This window comes from Patagioenas fasciata, chromosome 20 (assembly GCF_037038585.1).
Source record: "Patagioenas fasciata isolate bPatFas1 chromosome 20, bPatFas1.hap1, whole genome shotgun sequence".
Taxonomy (NCBI): domain Eukaryota; kingdom Metazoa; phylum Chordata; class Aves; order Columbiformes; family Columbidae; genus Patagioenas; species Patagioenas fasciata.
The window spans coordinates 9363716-9382262 of NC_092539.1; the positions used below are offsets into that span (position 1 = coordinate 9363716).

Genomic DNA, 18547 nt, shown 5'->3' on the forward strand with positions numbered 1-18547 from the left:
GCTCCTGGAGGGCATAACCACATCCACGGAGTGACTACTGCAGCATCCTTCCCTTGGAGGCGGGAGCGGTGCCTCCGTGTGCTCTTATCTGCTGCTCGCTTCTAATTGGGTCGAGAATCATGTTATGTGCAAAAAAGAAAAAAAAGAAGTACACCTTTGGTTATTTAAGTAAAGGAGAGTCCTGGTCTTGTGTGGGAGCTGGGGGAGGAGGGATGCTGTGGGAAGGAGGGTGCTGAACCCCCAGCTCTTGTGGAGGGGTTTGGTGACTGAGGGGGGTGGCAGGTCCTTGTCCCCTCCCTGTGTCACGCAGGCAGAAGGGCCGTGCAGCTGCACCCCATGCTCACAGGAGGACCCACACCTGCAGGGACCTGTGGCAGGGGAGAAGGAAGGTGGTGCCCGTGTGGATGGGAACCATGTCAAAGCACCTTCCCAGCCAGGAACGACCCCAGAGCCTCGGTGTGTGCCGCAGGAGGCTTTATTTGGTACAACCCCCGCAGCACCCCCTTGCCCATGCAGCTCCGCTCCAGGCAAGCAGGAAAGCGCTGTACCAGGTCAGTCACGTCTGCTCTGCTCTACCGGTGTCCTTGGCCTTGAGCAAACAGAGCTGGGGTGCTGCAGGCGCGTGTGCTGCGGCTGCCGAGTCCAGGGGAGACCGGCCACCCCCACAGCTGTGCCCGTGCCAGGTAATCACAGGGGTGTCCCAGCCCAGGTGTGCTGAGGACTGTCCCTCCCTCCTTGACCTCACCCTGTTGGCACTACTGGGTGGCACTGGTTTGTCCCTGTCTGCTCTATGCTGTTGACAGGAGTGTCACAGGGAAATGTTTTCTATTAAAGCAAGTAAAAAACAGCCTCTCTGCACCTTTGGACCCATGTAAAAGCTTCATCCTTGTTATGGCCCAGGGATGGTGCAGAACAGGTAATTTCAGAGCAAGCTGCTGTAGCTGCCATGCTAAGGAGCAATGAGGCACCAGTTCAGCTCCAGTGCTCATGGAGGGAGGCTGGACCCAGGGAGCAGACCAGAAGCTGCGGGGATGGTACCCGGCCAGTGCGGTACCTTTGCAGGGGCCAGTTGCACCCATACCCTGCTGTGACGCCTGGCTTGGGGCTTCCATAAGCCCTTTGTGGTCATAGTCCTCCAAAAACGGGACTTAGCCACACCTTTTCTTGCAGAAGCGTGGTGGGGTGCACCTGTCCTGCCTGGGCTGGGTCTGTGCTCTGCTGGGAGATGATGTCCCAGGGTAATGCTAAGGAAAAGCCAGGCAAAGCTGAGCACCATGCGGCCCCTGGCACAGCCCGACAGGCACTAACGGCATGAGGTAAGGCATTTATTTTCTGCTGCTTGAGCAGGAAGGGGTCGAGATGCTGAGGGCTCAGAATCCAGTTTGGAAATAACTGCGTGACCTTGGATAAGGTGAGTTCGAAGAGAAAATGAAGGAGATGCTGATGGGAAACCAGCATTCTGCTACCCTGTGCCTTTCTGTAGATGATGTGGCTTCATCCTCACTGGCTGGAGAGTGAGATAAGAGCTGTGGCTGCACTCTGCTTGCTCCCGTTCCTCGGGCACTCAGAGCTCATTCTTGCAGGAACCTGGGAAGATGGAAAAAAAGAGTAGAATTCCAGCAACATTGTTGGCCTGAGTTTGGTTTGTCTCTTTGCCCCAGAAGGATGACGTTGGCCTCAACCTCTGTGAATGTCACCCACAGTTGCTGCTTCCCCTGTGCCAAACCCCCCCAGGCTGGCTCTGTCCTGCCACATTTGAGAGTGTCACTCTTGTCCCTGGCATGTCACAGTCTTCGCCTGGGCCCGGGAAGTCCTGTGCAAAGTGTCCCAAGGGGTTGGGAAAGTTGGTGACAATACCACTGGCTGCCCTGGGACTTGGGTTGGGACCAGCCTGTCCCCACTGCAGACACAGCCGGTGGCTGTGTGACAAGAAATCACAAGCAGGTGCTGCTGGTCACCAGAGTCCCCAGACAGCTCTGTGGGCTGGGAAAGGGACCACGAGTGGTTTAACAACGAAAAAAATGATTTTTAGTCCTCACACACATCCCTGCTGGGCAGATAATTGGTGGGTGAAGTTGTATCTTAGCATTCAGTTGTGAAATGCTCTGCAAAGCACAGCAAATGGGTGGCAGCGTCACTCTCCCTGGGATGCCCTGCAAGCCCCAGTGCTTTCTGGAGTATGAAAGGACAGTCTTGTGTCCTCTGGGGACTTTCAAGCCCATGACAGGGACAAAAACAAGTCTTGCTTGCCGGCACAGGCTTGGCAGAATTAATTTCAGGACTTTGGAGTCACCCCTTGGAATAAATCCATGTTACCTTGTGACACTGCTCACATTCCTTGGTGCTGTCACTAATAATACGTCCAGGGCAATACTAGGAAACTCAGTCTGCTGGAACACTCAGTAGTTCTAATAATTACCCCTTTCTGAGATGTTTTTAAGTGTCTATTTGCAGCTACTTAGGCTTCAAACAAATTCTTTGAAGTCTTTTCTATCTAAGCCATTACTGCAAGCAGTGAACTGGGACTGGAAATGCCCTGAACCAGTTTCCCCTTAGTCTTTCCAAGCCCTCTCACCCCTCTGCCCTGAGCACCAGTTCCTGTGCATGTTTAACTGGAATTATTTAATGGAAAAATGAGCTGCCTGTCAAAATACAGTTTCATATGGTTTGTGCTCTGGTCCGAGCCAAGCGGCTCCAGGAGAGCATCGCACACACCGCTGGGACCTGGGGAGATGCTGCCCCGCTCTGCGGTGCTGGGGGAGCCCACCAGGCAGGACCCCCCCTCAGCCATTTCGCACATGACAGCTCTCACCGGTGTCATTTCTTCAGAGTTTGCTACTTAGGAGACCCTCTCTGGTCCACTGCTTGGCAAAGGACCGCTCTGTAGACTTCAAAACGAAATGCCTAAAACTTCCCAGGCTCGTAAATCTGCCAACTTCTCCACGCTCCCTAAACTTTCCTGATTGACTTTTTGGACTGTTAATTTCCTAAGAGTTACGGTTTATTTTCTAAGGACTAGGTTATAATGGCAGAGGAAGGGAACAGAGCCGGTGAAGGTGCCGATTGTGAGACGTGACCCACAGCTCACAGTGGGCTCCCTCTGCTTCTGCCCCAGAGCCACATTTCCATATGCCAATCTTACAATTTTTGCCTGCTACAAGGGCAGCCAGTTGGTGCAGCCGTAGAAACAACTTTGAAATTAAGCTAATGTGCTGTTTGTGTTCATCTTTTATTAATTACAGGCCACTGAGCTTGAAAGAGATATAGATTAATAGTGGCATATGTGTTACTGATCTCGCTGGCCCGCATCTGCTCGCCGTGGCCAGCGTGGGTGGAGGGAAATACTTCCACCCTGTTTTTTCCAGGCACTTACATGTCTCCAGGCGCTCCTCGAGGAAGGAGATCTGCTCGCTCAGAGAATCAATTCTGTCCAGTTGCTGGAGGGAATGGGACAAGCGGCTGATGGGGTCTGCACCGACGTCCTCCGGCGCAGACGGCATGAGGTTGTGGAAGGGGGCCAGCACCAACTGGAGCTTCTGCAGGGAGATGTGGAGCTGTTAGCATGTCCCCCAAGCCACGAGGACCACCCGGCGGGACGCAGCACACGGGGCTTTGGTTGCGTTCAAAGGGCCGGGGGGGCTGGATGAGGTGTTGCGTGGGCGCTGCCGGCAGCATGGAGCACAGCTGGGATCGCTGCGGCGTGAGGCCAACGGGACGTTAAAAATCAAGCCGGGGTGCAGTGAAACCCCAGTTGTGCAGAGATGGGGTGGGAGCTGAGCACAGCCCTGAGCCACAGCCAGGCAGGGTGTGTGCTGAAAGCTCACCTGCTCCAGAGCTTCCACTCTGCTCCTCAGCTCATTCATTTCTTCCTTCATTTCACTGGGGGGACCTGAAAAGTGACGGAGAAAAGGTCAGTTAGTCAAAGCCCATTGCCCAAGGTGCAGTGAAAAGTGAGCTCCTGGGGTCTGCCCCACTGGGACCAGCTCCCAGAGTATCAATTGGATCCAACGCCTGCTGCAAATGCTGGAATCTTGTCCTGCTGCTAATGTGCACAAACCTCTCCTTGCTGCTGGAGTACCTGCAACAAAGCGGGGGAATTCTTCAGGCAGTGGGGTGATGCTTAAAGGACAAGATGTCTGGGAAAGCCTGGCTTTTTGGCTCTGCGCTGTCCCATGGTAGGCACAAAGGCTCATTCCTGCTGAGGGCCCTGGATAAAGGCAGATGGGTTGTGGGCTACGTGCAGAAGGTGCTCTGCTCTCCCAGGTGTTTACTGCATGATGCCCGTGCTGGCCACAGCGCATTATTACTCACGGTACGAGTTTGAAGTGTCACAGCGCGTACCAAAAGTAATAATGGGCCGTCACCAGCGGTGCCCGCTGCTCTTCGTGGCTCCAGGCTTGCCCTGCGGGAGGATGATGAAGATGATGGAGAGAACAGCTGCATCTTGGCCACTGCATGCTGTGCATGGGCTCTGTTGCCCTTGCAGATGGAGCAGTGGCTGGATTTGTGTCAGAGGAGGTAGTTTGGGTGGTAGAGGGACTCCTTGGTCACTGGAAATAAAAGTAAGGGTTCTGGTTGTTGTCCCCTCGCCTGTCCCTTCCCACTCCTGCTCCAGCCACCCTGTGATGCTGCACATAAATCCCAGTTTTCATGGCAGTTCCCAAACAGCCAGGGCTGTCCTGCAACAGGGGCCAGGTTACCTGCTTGACTGAAGGTTTCTGGCTCGGGGGCCGGCACCAGGGGCTGGCACACCTTGTCATCGGCAGCGAGGCTGAAGCCGTCCCAGCAGGCGCAGTGGTAGCTGCCGGCCGTGTTGATGCAGAGCTGCCCGCAGCCGTGGCCCTGGCTGGCACATTCATCCACGTCTGAAAGCACAGTGAGGACAGGGTGGTGAGGAGATGCTCACGGGGGGCGAGGGGCACGGCTGGAGTCAACCTGGGCTCACCCCAGCAGGGAGCTGCACTCCTCCCCTCCGCCCGTTTTCCCCACAAAAGAGCCAGAAACAAAAGCTGTGGTCAGAATGTCCCAGCTCTGGCCGGGCAGAGCTCAGCTCTCATCCTGGATTCACAGCCGGGGTTTTGGTTCCAGCCAGCCATGGCGAGGAGCTATTAGCCTTTCAAGTGCGTACAAAACCCAGTAACCTCTCCTCACACGGGGGAGTTATTAAAGCTGTTCCCACAAAGCAAAATGAGCTGAACCGCTTCCCACGCCCGGACGAATCTGTTTTAGGCAGTGGGAAAATCCTTCCTCCCCCCTGTGCTGGAGCCAGAGCTGTCAGCAACGGGCTCAGCGCTGCCTGGCCCAGCGTGGGTCAATGCCACACGCTCGGGAACACCGTGGCAGGGGTTTGCCCCACGCTGACACGCTCCACACTGCCTGACTGCTCTGTGGAGGAGCATCGGGGCTGCTCCCACACCAGAGAGGAGCTCAATGCTTGGAAATCGCCTGGCTTCCTCTCCACCCCCGGATATTTTTGGTTTGCAGATTTAGTCTCTGCAGCAAATGGGCATCTTAGTTTACAGCAAGAGTTTACAAAGCCTGGGAGATGGGTCAGTACAAATACACAACCTCTGGCCAAGCCCACGGCTGCTCTGCACAAGGCCCTTTGCTGACTGCACAGTCACGGCACAGAACACCCTCTGCTCACACTGACCTGTGCAGAGCAGCAGTGGAGAGAAACCACAGATGCCAGAGCTGCATGTGAGGGCTGGGAGCCCCGACACAGGCAAAGGGGGCTCAGAGCCCCTGTGAGCCAAACTTCCCATCCTTTCCTGGCCTGACCATCAGGTATCACTGCCCTGGAGAAACGTAAGTGTGTGTGGAGGGGTCACACACCAGTTCTGCTCTGAGGTCTGAGTAGCACCAGGCTTGTTGAGGAGCCACGGTGCTGGTCCCTGTCCCCTGCCAAGGGGTCAGTCTGTGGGCAGAGGACACTCAGCCCCATGGCAGCTCTGCTGCTCCCCAGAGAAGATCTCCCAACCAGCAAGCCCGACGCAGGGAGCCAGGAGGGGAGCAGGACGGTCAGTACCTGTCTGGCAGGCTCGCCCCATCCAGCCGGGCGGGCAGGCACATCTGCCAGGGAAGGTGCAGGTCCCGCCGTTCTGGCACGGCACCCAGCAGAGAGCTGCGAGACAAAACACGAGCACAGCGTCACCGGGCAGCTCTGGGGGTCCCAAGCTCCCTCCCCTGCCACCGTGGATGTGTGTACACACACAGAGCACAACACGCACACAGCAAAACACACACCAGCATCAGCCCGGGGCCGGGATGCTCTCCTGTTCCAGCCCCAGAGCAATGGGCCTGAGCTGTGAATGGGGAGCAGGATGGGTGGGATGAACAGGACCTTCATTTTGCAGCCTCTGACAGGCAGCAGAAAGCCCTGGGCAGTCTCTGGTATCGCACTCTGAGCTCATCTGGGGACAGACTAGCTGCTGATGTATTGCATTTGTTTTGTGCTGCACATCCCAATTGCCTCCTGAACGCATTTCTCATCCATTACCGCTGATTTATATGGAAAGGACTTAGTTGTTTTATTTATCCTCTGGTAACTATAAAGTTAATAAGCGATCCCAAAGGAAAAAGGCCTGAAAGGTTGGGAATTAATCAGAAATTGAACCACATTTGGTTGTGACGCCAAAAATTCAAATGCTTTCCTACAGGGAGAATCTCCCTGCCGGACAGAATGCCCGTGAATGAGCGAGCTGGCTGCCAGGGTCTCATTCAGGGACATGAGCTACCCGTTCCATGGGAGCTGGGGAAGGACGAGTGCTGGCCCAGGGTGGCACCGCAGCCCCTCACCTCTGTCACAGCCGAGCGCGTGGCTGTTCGCTCTGCTCCAGCCGGGACAGCACGGGGCCGTGGGCTGCGGCACCTGCCTGTACGCCTGCCGGTACGCGACTCTGTAGATGGTCCTGCAATGCAAAGATGGGGCTGAGAATCCGCCCCAAGCCCCCCATCCCGCTCCCATGCCACAGGTCACACCCGGGAGCTCCTTCCCCACGGATCGAGGCAGGAGTCCCACAGGTTGTCACCTGGCTGGGATAGATCCCGGTCCCTCTCGGGGACCAGGACGGTGGCACTGCCCTCACCTGTAGGTGCTGCAGAGGCGGTGGCCCTGGCAGGTGGTGAGGTAGGGCTGGTAGACGGGCTGGACATGGGACTCGGTGTAGGCGACCGCCCGGCTCTGCGGGGCCGCGGCACAGACTCTGCGGCTGCGGAGAGGGGAGCAGGTCAGACAGCAGCTAAACACCAACCCCACCCTTCTCCCTCCGGGCAAGGGGGCTCCGCTGATTTAAACCACCCCAGGACATGGCCTGACAGTCCCTCTCTACAAAAGGCCCATTAAACAGCAGCCACTAATTGCCCGAGTGACCCAAGAGGTTACTTCAAGCTGGTTTAGGGCAGCACCACAAAGCTGGAGCTCTGTGGGCTGCACAGGCTCTTCATCGCCAGCCCCTGCACGAAGGCGCTGACGCCTCCTCGTACGCTCACCCCGGCACAGTCCCTCTGTCCCGGGAGAGCGGTTGGGGCCCAGATTTAGGGAGGATTTTCTCAAAGCAGTCCTTCCCTTCGCCATCTCCCTTCACCTAAAATTACTCACTTTCTAGATGGATTTTTCTTTTCTGAGACTTTTGCATTCCTGAAATAGATGCCCCTGTGGTCGCCAAGAAATCAGTTATTTCACAGGAAGGGTCAGGCTCACCGCAAAAAAGGTACAGGCCAGAGGAAAGTCAATCTCCAGGCTTTCTAAGCCAACTGTGATGCAGTCAAAAACTTTCCCAAGGTTAACAGATGAAGTGGTCTTGGTTAAAAGCTCTTATTGTTTTCAACATTTTGCAGGTCAGCCCCACCGAGGAACTCATCTACTTGTCTCAGCCTCCCAGCCCAATTAGAAACTAGAATAAAAAGCCTGGGAATTAGCACTGAGATCAGCTGGCTTCCATTAACTCCAGAAAACTCCTCACAGCTTCACTGATTAATGCTATAGAAGATGCAATTTTAAATGGCAATTGTTTGCTTTGCAAAATTTAGAATAAAGCTATAGCTAGAGCCTGTGCATGCGAGCGAGGAATTCAGCTCGTGGTTTTAGTCACGACCAGAATGCAAAAGATCTAATGCTGGAGGAGAGTATTTCACTGTAAAAACAAACTTTGCAGAAAATGTGAGCTGGATGTGGGGGGCGGGTGTTGAGCTCGAGCTCCTTTTGGCTGGGGAAGAAACTGGGGCACGGAGCTCTGGGTTTTCTCTGACCCAGCGGGGGCTGAGCTGCGTTTCCCAGTCTGTGCTGGGATCCAGGACACCGTGTTGGACACATTCCCCACAAAGGGAAGGGGGATCGCTGGAGCTGCCACTCCTGGGCTTGCTGGACCATGGACCGCAGCCACCGCAGCATCCCAGGGAGCACAGGACAAAAAGCCCAGAGTGTCTTTGTGTCCCCTGCATGGAGCTAAATGAAGCCGGGGTGTTTCCTCTGAGAGGTTTCTTTTCTTTAGTGACAAAACAAATAAACAGCAGCGAAGGGCTGCCGAGCCCCGGCTGTCCCAGGAGGACTCTGCAAAGCCTTTTCCCAGCTCCTCGCCAGCCCGGCGAGCTGCCCGTGCAGCCGGTGGCTGAGCAGGGCTCTCCATCACCTGGAAAGGATGCACCTCGCTGTGACATGCGACAGCACAGGCGCAGGAGATGGAGACAAAACCGGTGCTTACCCTGCCCGGGGAAAGCCGTCTGTGCTGGCCACGCAGAGGATGAAGAGGAGTCCCAAGAGGAGGCGGCCGATGTGACGCATGTCCTGTCCCTCCCGCGGTGCCCTGGGCCGCACAGCACGACAGTCTCGCTCTCGGGTGGGAAGCGCTGGCTCCTACCGCATGTCTTGTCCTTCAGCGAGGAACCCTGCAACCGAGAGAAGAGCGGTGTGAACATGCAGCATCTGTCCCCAGCTGGTGGCATCTGATGGGGCCATGGGGACAGTGCCAGCCCCTGCTACCAGGATCAGAGGGACAGTGCCGGGTGTGCACAGACCAAAGCACAGGGGTAGGGGGGACATGAGGGACCTGTGAACCCCTTGTAAGGTGAGTGCTCCTCCAGGCACAAACCCACTTTGCCCCACTCGTTTCAATGGTGTGGCAGTGATTTACCCCAAGAGGACACAGGAGATGCTCCTGCAGTGCCGGGGGCCGCACAGTCGCTTGTCGAGTGGCAGGGAAGGGACCTGTGTCACATGGAACGCGCTGCCAATTCCAGGCAAAACAATGACCCATAATTTCTTAATCTATACAGCATTGTAAAGCTGCGTTTTCCCACCACATAACGCACTGAAATCTGATCTTCTTCTCCTTAAAATACAAGCTCTTGCCAGAGAAAAGTGCTGTAAGGACCATATGTACTATCTGCAGAGTCAGTACGAACAGAGTTGCAAATAAAGAGGATTTGATTTTCTAGCAGAGGACAAATATGAAACAAAGCTGAAGAAGGTCAATAGCAGTATCTAATTTAAACAACATCTAATTTAAACAAAACAGTTGGCTTCCGGATGGCAGCAGTTAAAGGAGGAGGAAATAAAGCAACCCACCTTAAATATACACCAATTAAAGAAAGAATCCATCTTTCTGGTTAAACCTTAAGAAAGGAGAGGCTTTACGGGGAGGCAACACAAAATGCAACATCCTTCTGAAACTGTACATCTCATGAGCTGGAAATAAACCTTCTAAAATCCCCAGATGACGTGGGATTGGGGATTGCGGGTTCATCCCAAACTCCTTCAGGACAATTGCTAACTCTGAGCCAAGCTGCTGGGAATAACCAGTATAACCATCCCCAATCTACAGAGCCTACAGGTCTCAAAGCCCTTCGCCAAGGCACTCAGTATCAACTTCTCCTTTGTGCAGGTGAAGAAACTGAAGCACAGAGAGATGCAAACCTGCATCTGGAGAGAAACCTGCCCATTGCCTTCCTGCCCCATTATATATAAACGTTTTGTACGTGTTCCCATGCAGCAATAGTGCTGAGCAGCCCCTTCCCATGTCTCAGCCCATGAGCAGGGTGCACAGCTCTGCTTGGCTGAGCAGATGCCTGGGCCCATCTTAACCTCTGCACAGGCTCAGCTTTGAGGATGTAAGGAGGATTTTTAGTGATATAAAGCCTGTAGTCCTCCATTCTCCTCCAAACATAGCAATAAATTTCATCTTTTAATGGTTAATATGTGGTATCTCCACCATGAGAAAATGAAATCTGGGTTGACTTGCAGGAAAGTTTAAAAAAATTAGTATAGAAATCTTTCTCCCCAGTCCTTTTGGAGACATCGAGGGACACCAGCATACAGAGACGTACAAACTCCCCACTGCTCAGCCAGTGGCTTTTCCCAGAGCTATACTGGGACACATATTTTCCTTCCAATCACAGCAGCAGTGCTTCTGCAGAAGTCTGTAAGTCAAGCTCTGCCAACCATCTCCATCCTCCCACAGGATTCCCGTGACCGCTGTGGGAGCTTTCCCTGCAGGGAAGGCAAGAAACGCGGGGCACGAGCTTAAAATACAGACGGTTTGTTTTTTCGCTTTGAAATGGAGCAGCATTGCCCTACCTCAAGTGGTCAGAGTATCCCTCTGGGTCAGACAATTATGGTTGCTTCATACCAGGAAAAGTTTCAAAAGTGGAAAATATGACAGTCTATACTTGTATTTTTTATGAGCTTATGAAAATCAGCCTCTTAAAAGCCGCTGAAGATCCTCCAACCTGTTTTCATTATCTATTCTAATACTCATCTTTTAAAGCACATAAGGAAAATCTTTCCATGATTAAGAAAAAAACTTGGGTTTTTTGTCACTGCCTTTCTCGTCTCTCAAATAAAGAGGTGAAGCCGCATGGTCTTGCAAGAGAAACAATGTGGGTGCATCTGAGCTTCTGCTGTTTCAGGGGCAGCAAAGTCTCCTGGCGGGCCCTGTGCTCCTGTGAGTCTGGGGGTCCCTCTCCCACCTTCCAGACACATTCCTGTAATCCTGTCTGCTCTTACCTAGCCCACCACAGCAACCCACGGGAAAATCCAGCCCCCTGTGTGGGTGAAGAGCGCTTTGGCCAGCTCTGCCCATGAAACCAAGGCTAAAACTCCAGCTGATGGCAGCAGTAGGAACCGGGGTCTGTCTGCAAAGTGATGCAAGACAATCCAGTCCCTCAAGAGGATGCAATTACCCTCACGGGAACACGACGGCTGCACTTTTCCAAACAGCCTGGCCTGGTTCTGCAGGTGGAACCGCTGCTCCCAACTGCACGTTGTACCCAGTCTGTGCCCTTAGAGCCAAGCGCTCCTGGAGAGAATCAGCGTCAGCAGTAGAGATGGATTTTCCTTCACAAACACCCCCAGCTGTTCTCTCCACTCAGGCTGGGATGCAGGCGCTGCGGAGCGCAGGCACAGGGATGCGATGGAGCAGAGCTGGGGACGTGGGCACAACGGAGCTGGGCACAGGGAGGGGGACACCGCGGAGCAGGCTGCGGGGGTACGGGACTGTGCAGCAGGGCACAGGGACACGGCACGGCTGCAGGGACGCGGGTGTCACGGAGAAGGCTGCAGGGACACCGGTTATCACGGAGCAGGGCGCAGGGACATCGGTATCAGGGCGCAGGGACGCGGGTACCGTGGCGCAGGGATGCTCCCCCCGCCGCATCAGGCCGAGCCCCGCTCCCCCGGGCGCTGCCCTCCCCGGGGCAGGCGGAGCCCTGCCCGCCGGCCCGGCCGCTGCCCGCAGCGCCGTCACCGCCGCCGCTCCGGAGGCACCTCCCGGGCTGCACCCACCCCGCTCCGGCCTCGCCGGGACCCCCCGAGCGCCCCCGCTGCGGCACCGAGTCCCGCTGGGTGAAACGCCGCCCCCGCTCCCCCCGTCCCTCCCCGCCGGAGGATGCGGCCGCGGCCCCCCCGGGCGTGCCGAGCCCCCGGGCGGTGCCCGCCGGGACTCACCGGTGACGACGGCGGTGCCTGAGCCGCGGAGTCGCCGCCGCGCCGCGGCCCCCCGCGCATTTCCTCCCCCGGCCCGAGCCGGTCCCTCCGCCCCGGCCCAATGAGCTCCCGGCGGGGAGGAAAGCGGAGCCTCCCGGCCGGGGGGAAGCGCCGGGGCCCGGGGAGCCTCTGCCTGCCCCCGCCCCGCCGGCCCCCGCCGGCAACCACCTGCCCCCGCGGCCCCGTCGGGGTGCCCTGGCTGCCTGGGCAGGACCCCCCGGAGAAGACTGGTCCTGGGGGGACACTCAGGGACACGGCAGGACCCCCTGGAGAAGCCTGGTCCTGGGTGGACGCTCAGGGACAGGACAGGACCCCCAAGAGAAGCCCAGCCCAGGGTGGGGGGACACGCCGGCGTTGTGCCCCATATCTTGTCGCTGCTGCGCTGACCCTGATGGAGATGGAAGTGCAGGGGATCCCTATCCTGGCATTGATCTGGACGCTTACCTGCAGGCTCGGTCCTGTGTGCCTCATGCTATGAGGACACAAGGACCCTGACCCCCGCAGACCAGCTTGCCTGCGGATTAAGAGCAAGAGAGGAAGATCCCAGCGTAGCCCCCAGCCCCTTGCCTGGGGGTGTTCAGGCTCCCAGGTGAAATGGTCCAGCACCAGTGCATGATCAGGGCAAATTTATTTCTCTTTGCCAAAAAATACTGTAGCCGGTTCTGCGTTCCCCAAAAGGACACATTGTAAGAAGAGACAGCATCCTTCCCTGGGGTAGAGACCTAACACATGCCTCCCGCCATGCCCCGTTAATCACCCTGAGCTCATTACAACAGCAAAGTCTTCCTGAAGCAAGTGATGAACTGCCAGGACAAGGAGGCTGATTTCCAGTGAGCCCTAAAGGATGCTTAAAGGATTCCTTGCACACTCCCCCAGGCATGGAGCAGCGTGAGGATCGCCCCAGAGAGGTGCCCAAATTCAACACACAGACCCACGCAGGGCGCAGCTGCCCAGGGACAGATTGGGTTGATCCAATCCCCCTGCTGCCTGCAAGCTTCTTGTGTTAAATGCCCTGTTATTAATCAAAGAAAATTCTGCAGTTTGGTTTGTGCCAAACTGCCACTTGTTTTGTCTACATTTTTCTCTGGGAAATTAGAGCAGAGAGGCTAATTGTTTTTCAAATGACTTAGGCGCCTGCCCATGTACAGAACCAGCCTTAAAGGTAGCAGGGGTCTGATCTGCAAGTGAATGGCTGGATACAACCCCCTGGGAATATTTGTTCCCATTAAGCTTTGCAACTTTTTTGAAAGCCTGTAGGCATTTGAAGGAAATATTTACCAGTTAAACTATAATGGCTCCAAACGAGCAATTGAGATCACTGGTCCATCCCCTGTATTTCCTCATGGATACGCTGAGGCTGCTGATTGAACTGGAGCTGCCTCGGGTTGTGCTGTGCCCTCCGGGGAGGCTGGTGGGTGATAGATGCGCTGGCATGGGGCGCTCAGCTGGACCCATGTAAAAGGAGCATTAACAGTTTTGGGCAGATCCTCCCTGGGGAAGGGAGCAGAGCAGAGGGGAATCAGCTCTGGCATGTGCTGGTGAAGATGGAGCGTGTGGGAGATGGGATCCCTCCCGGCAGCGAGGGAAAGGATAGCTGATGCTGGTGGAAGCGCAGCTCCGCGTTACACGGCATCTCACACAGCACAAACAGGTTTGCTCGCCCGCCCTGGATCCAGCCTACCTCTGGGGAATGATTTCAACTCACTTAATCTCATAAGCACAGAGCACAGCCAACTTTTCCCAAGAGCACTGAAGGGACGGTAATTATCCTGTTAAGCAGAGAGCGTTATTGTCTTTTCTGGTGTACGGGGGAGATGAACAGAGCCTGATACTCAACTTGTCTCATAATTGCAAAATACATTTGGAAGCCAATGGAAAGCTTCTCCATTTGACCATAGTGAAAGCGCAGGATCTAATTTCATGGTCAACACACTCACCTTATCTGTGGTGCTCCATCATTTATCCTGGGCAGGGATCCTTTCCTTATGGAGCCATCTTGGTTTCTTACTGTCAAAACAGAAAAAAAGAAAGGCACTGTAACACTCATTGTCACGGAGGCAGAGATCAGTGGTGCAGCCCATAACGGACCCAGTTGGGGGGTTCCCTGGGTGCTCCTTGTGGAACGGGATGAAGGAGGAAAGCAGGATCGTGACTGCAGCGTGCCTGTGCCTGGCTCTGGGCTCACATTGCACAGGTTCGCCAGCGTGCTCCGCTGGCAGGGCACGGCGAGCCTGTTCTGTCCCTCCTGTGCTGTGATTTAGGAGCATCCTACGGGTCCTGATCCTTTGTCCCACGAGTTTGCAGTGTGACCCTGATGGGGTCCTGCCGACACTCACCAGGGTGTATCCAAGTTCCCTTTCTGCTCATTTCTGATCCCATCTGCTATACTCCAACACTACACTGAACCATTTTTAGCACATGCACACGTTCATTTAAGGCTCCTAACTGCCCAGGCATCCTTGGCAAGAGTCCCCGGGTGATGGTGAGAAAGGGGATGGACTTGTTGGCACCCAGTGTCCCTCATGGCACTCAGCTCTCAGCTCCTTGTGGGGCAATGACACCCAGTGCATGACCAAGCATGTCACCATTCAGGGTCTGTGTTAGAGCCTTCTCAGCCACCAGACAATTATTCCCTAAGTGCACTGCAGCCTTTTTAAATTCTGCAATTATTTTAATTGCAAAGTGTTTGCTTTTCAGTTCCGTTTACAGAGTCAAATCTTTACTCAAACAAGTGCCCATGTCAGCTGCTTAAGAGCTGCATATTGTCCATTAAAAGAGCATTTAATCCTCCGCTCTTAGGGAGTGTTCAGTGTTTTATATGCTAATATTCATTATGCTGGGAGAAAATCCCCCAGCACACAGCCTGGCAAAGTTCCCTTAAAAGAAGAGGAGTGATAGCAGTTCAGAGTGGAGGAAGATCAGCTCTCTTGGCTCAGTTAATACTGGTGTGATGGGCTTCTGACAAAGGCAGTAAGAGATTTTGGCTCCTGACTACAAGTCTGCCTGAATTTGAAGCCCTCCCTGGATCGGTGTTTTACATGTTTCCTCCAAAGCTTTCTCCCTCGCACACTAGAAGTGTACTCCCACAACATCTAATATTAATGCTTGTCTCTGAGCCAAGAAATAAATGTTTCTGCCCAAAACTCAACTTTGCTGTAGCTCTGTAGGCAGGGAAAAGGAATAATTAACAGAAGAGACCAGGTTCCCATACAAGGAACCTGCTCGCAGAGATGAGTTCTTACAGCCCCTTGCAGTGAAGTGGATGTGCCCAAGCACACAAATTCTTCCCCAAACTGGGGCCAGACGTGCTGAAGTGGCAGATGGAGATGGATGGATGGGGAGACAGTTAGAAGAGTGACACACATACAGATGAAAAACTTTTCAACGACTACAAGCCACGGCTGACCCCATACCTGCTGTGTACAATGGGCTCTCGCTGGCCCCTGCGGGGGTCTCGCACAGAACTGGAAGTACTTGCTAAAGAAATAGGAGGTTTTGATGCTCCTGAAAAGAGGAGGAATGGCTTTTCCTGTTTTAGGACAAATTCTTCTGCTCAGGCTTTTCATAAGGCTGTTTTTAAACTTTACACTTAAGTTTAGGCTTTGGAGCAGCCCCGGTTCTGCAGAGCTCTGTAAGGAAAACAACCTCCCACTATTCTGTTATGTCTCATATTGTTCTCAGTTGCATCAGCTGCAGCCCAGTTATCGCAGTGGAAATCTAGAGGAGTCCACTGATGTCAGTGGGATCAAAGAAGGTTAAACCAAGAAAAGTACTTGGCCCGTAGCTCTCGGGCTGTCGTCACCAGTTGCGCAGTGCTATGCCTATTATGACCCAGATCTGATTCCCACAAAGTGATATTTTTATTTTCCCCTTAAAGCTTTACAAGCTTTAAGTGTCTCAGGACTGGTATGTTATAACTTAAGGCAACCATAGAGACATGCAGCAGCCTAGCTGCAGCTGTGGGAAAACAGATGCATGAACAGGGCGACATCCTGTAGCCAGGTTTATTTTCTCTTACGTGCACACAGATGAGTTCTTATTTACATTTAGAGGAGGCAGTAATGGCTGCTGCGTGAAAACTGGGAAATGATTCATGTCACTCAGGAATACACTGAATTTCGCAGCTTTCTGTGAAATTTCCCTGGCAAAAAGTAGCATTAGTCAGTAGGGAATGGTCCCAGCCATTCCCCTCTGCATTTTCCCAGTGAATCATTCCCCAGGGAGCACATGGGAAGTGCGGTGGGAATAGCTGTGAGTTGCTCGGACCCTTCACCACAGCGAGCAGCTCAGGAACGAGCATTCAGCCCAAGACAGGTTTTTGCTCTAATTATCCTTCTCTATCAGCCTCCAGCTCCAGAAACTTGCACCAAGCAGAGCTCCTCTCTGCCGTGAACTCCCAGGCTATGGGAGCATCACTTTGGGAGAGAGGATGGAGAGCGTAAAACCATTTTTGATCACCCTCTTCTGTTTGTAGAGACCCTTTTCTTTCTCTGTCTGCTCTGAAACCTCAAGCTAAATCTTCCCTTGCGTTTCGCCATGCCCTCCTGCTGCTGGTGCGTCTGCGAGTCAGGTTCGTTTACTCTAATTTGTTGCAGTTTGTAAATCTGTCTCCCCAGAGCCAGCCCTGTCTGCAGCAGGAGCGGCTGGGAAATGGCTCGAGTGAGTCTGCAGCCCGGATCCGATTTCTCTTCCTTACCTCTGGGGAAACTTGTGCAGAGCTGGCAGTTTAACAGCGTAGAGAGGGACTAACTCCATCAGCAGAGTGAATGCTGGATCACAGGGAGCAACACTGCAAATCTGCCAGAGCAGACTTGGTGTTTGCTGCTGCTACCCAGAAAAGAGGCGGATTTTCGAGGAGGCTCAGGGTCCAGCCACCACGTCTGGGCTTCTGCCTTGCACCGCTTCCCAATCCACTTTTAAATTAATTTTATCACTTGTTATTCCTTCTCATGTTTGATTCTCTACCCAGTGAACCGGTTCCGTGAATGTTAGACCCTGGGAAAAAGTATGCCGGGTTGTTTCTATTGAGTCTTGCTCCATGTTCCTGCAGAGCCCAGCAGTGCCTGGGCATCCCAGCTGCTCCTACACACAGCCAGCCTTTTATCCCAAAACACCCGCATTGTGTAATTGCATTAGGATGATGTGACCTACAGGTGTGCAGGTAGCTGAAAACAAACAGCACGCTAATCGCCCAGCTCCACGGTTATAAAATTGAGAGGCTCTGCTGAGCTCCTGGCGTGCAAACACCGGCACGGTCCCGGCTTGGTGTATGAGAGCAGGGGCTGTCCCTGCAGCAGCCCCATGTCCTCCCGCTCCCCAGGGGCCGAACTCTGTGGTCTGTGTCCTGGCTCGGGGTCCCGTCACCAAGAGCGAGTGGCACCGGCATGTGCTGTACAGAGGGGAGAGAAAAGGGGACTGGGGAGCATGGGTGGGAGGATAAACAATGTGGGGTTGTATCAGAGGCGTTCAGAGAGCAAGCAGATGGAAAAAGAGAATGAGTTACGGAAAGAAAGGAGATTTGCTAAGAATGTCCAGCTACCTTGCAAGTACGTGCAAGGGTTTGCAGCCTTCGTGTACAGGCACGTGAGGTAAAATTGACCCTCTGAGTTCTCTGCTCCTGGAAAACAGCCTGAGTGGGATGAATTAAAAACGATGGTGCTGCAGGTTGGGCTCCGCTCTGAGCAAACCAGCGCTGGAGACGTTCCTCAGCCCAGCACGTGCGCGGCTGACAACAGCCCCAGCCGAAGGAGGCTTTAAAAACCCGTTTGCTCTGGCGGCCCTTTGCCAGCGCGATGTGTTCGACCAGCCCCTGAGGCTCCCGCCATCATCTCCACCTGAGCTGAGGCAAAAACCCACCCCAACCCCATGGGGTCTTGCCTGGAGTGGACACACTCCTGCTGCCCCCAGCTCCCCATCCCATCCACCTCACCCCCTGTGCGGCGATGGCCACGGCTCGTACGGTACCTGCAGCGTCCCGGCGTCCCCCGCCGTGCCAGGAGCAGCCCCGCCGCCATGCTCCCCGATGGCTCCCAGCGCCATCCCCGCCTGCCCGCCCCGGCTCTGGCAGGCCTGGGCATCTGCCTCGCACCCTCGGCATGGCCGGCTGCCGGCCGCGCACAGGCAGGAGGTGACTGCTGAGGTGGAAGGGTGGCTTTTTATGCTTTTCTTCCTGTATAAATCAGGCCGGGGATGGACAATCCCAGACAGGACTTCCTGTGTGTGTTGTGCGCTGATAACAGGCGCCGCGAGGAGAACAAACACGGCCGCCCCGCGCCCGGAGGGGGAGAGGGGCCATGGGGCGGCACCCCCACCCCGTGTCCCCTGGGGATGGCCACGGGGTGCCAAAATGGATGGGAGGCAGCCATGTGTCCCCAGGGACTCAGGAAAGGAGCGGGCTCCCCACCTGTACCTCACAACAGACATAAGATGGCTGCTGCCCCCGTCTTCCCGCCTCACTGACATGGGGCACGTTTCAGCATCACCCACCACAGCCACCTCTCATTCCCCTCACAGGAGGTGGGTGGGGGGCCCTTGGGAACCCCCACAGCACCAGGATGTCCCTCACAG

At 54.8% G+C, this 18547-nt stretch overlaps 1 protein-coding gene across 4 annotated transcripts; it reads right to left on the reverse strand.

The window, feature by feature from the left end:
* Positions 1-1311: 1311 nt before the first annotated feature.
* On the reverse strand, positions 1312-18114 carry EGFL7 (EGF like domain multiple 7). Of its 4 annotated transcripts, none has more exons than XM_065853892.2 (10): positions 17945-18114; positions 13918-13987; positions 8703-8886; positions 7089-7211; positions 6799-6911; positions 6029-6124; positions 4701-4865; positions 3825-3889; positions 3374-3536; positions 1312-1587 (listed from the first exon to the last, which is right to left on the reverse strand). In XM_065853892.2, exons 3-10 carry the CDS (start codon positions 8780-8782, stop codon positions 1565-1567), a joined length of 828 nt encoding a protein of 275 aa, XP_065709964.1. In that variant the 5' UTR covers positions 8783-8886; positions 13918-13987; positions 17945-18114; the 3' UTR covers positions 1312-1564. The 4 variants fall into 4 exon arrangements, with proteins under 4 accessions (XP_065709964.1, XP_065709965.1, XP_065709966.1 ...); XM_065853893.2 differs by lacking the exon at positions 17945-18114 and adding an exon at positions 14317-14337; XM_065853894.2 differs by lacking the exon at positions 17945-18114 and adding an exon at positions 14069-14097.
* Between the last annotated feature and the right edge of the window lie 433 nt (positions 18115-18547).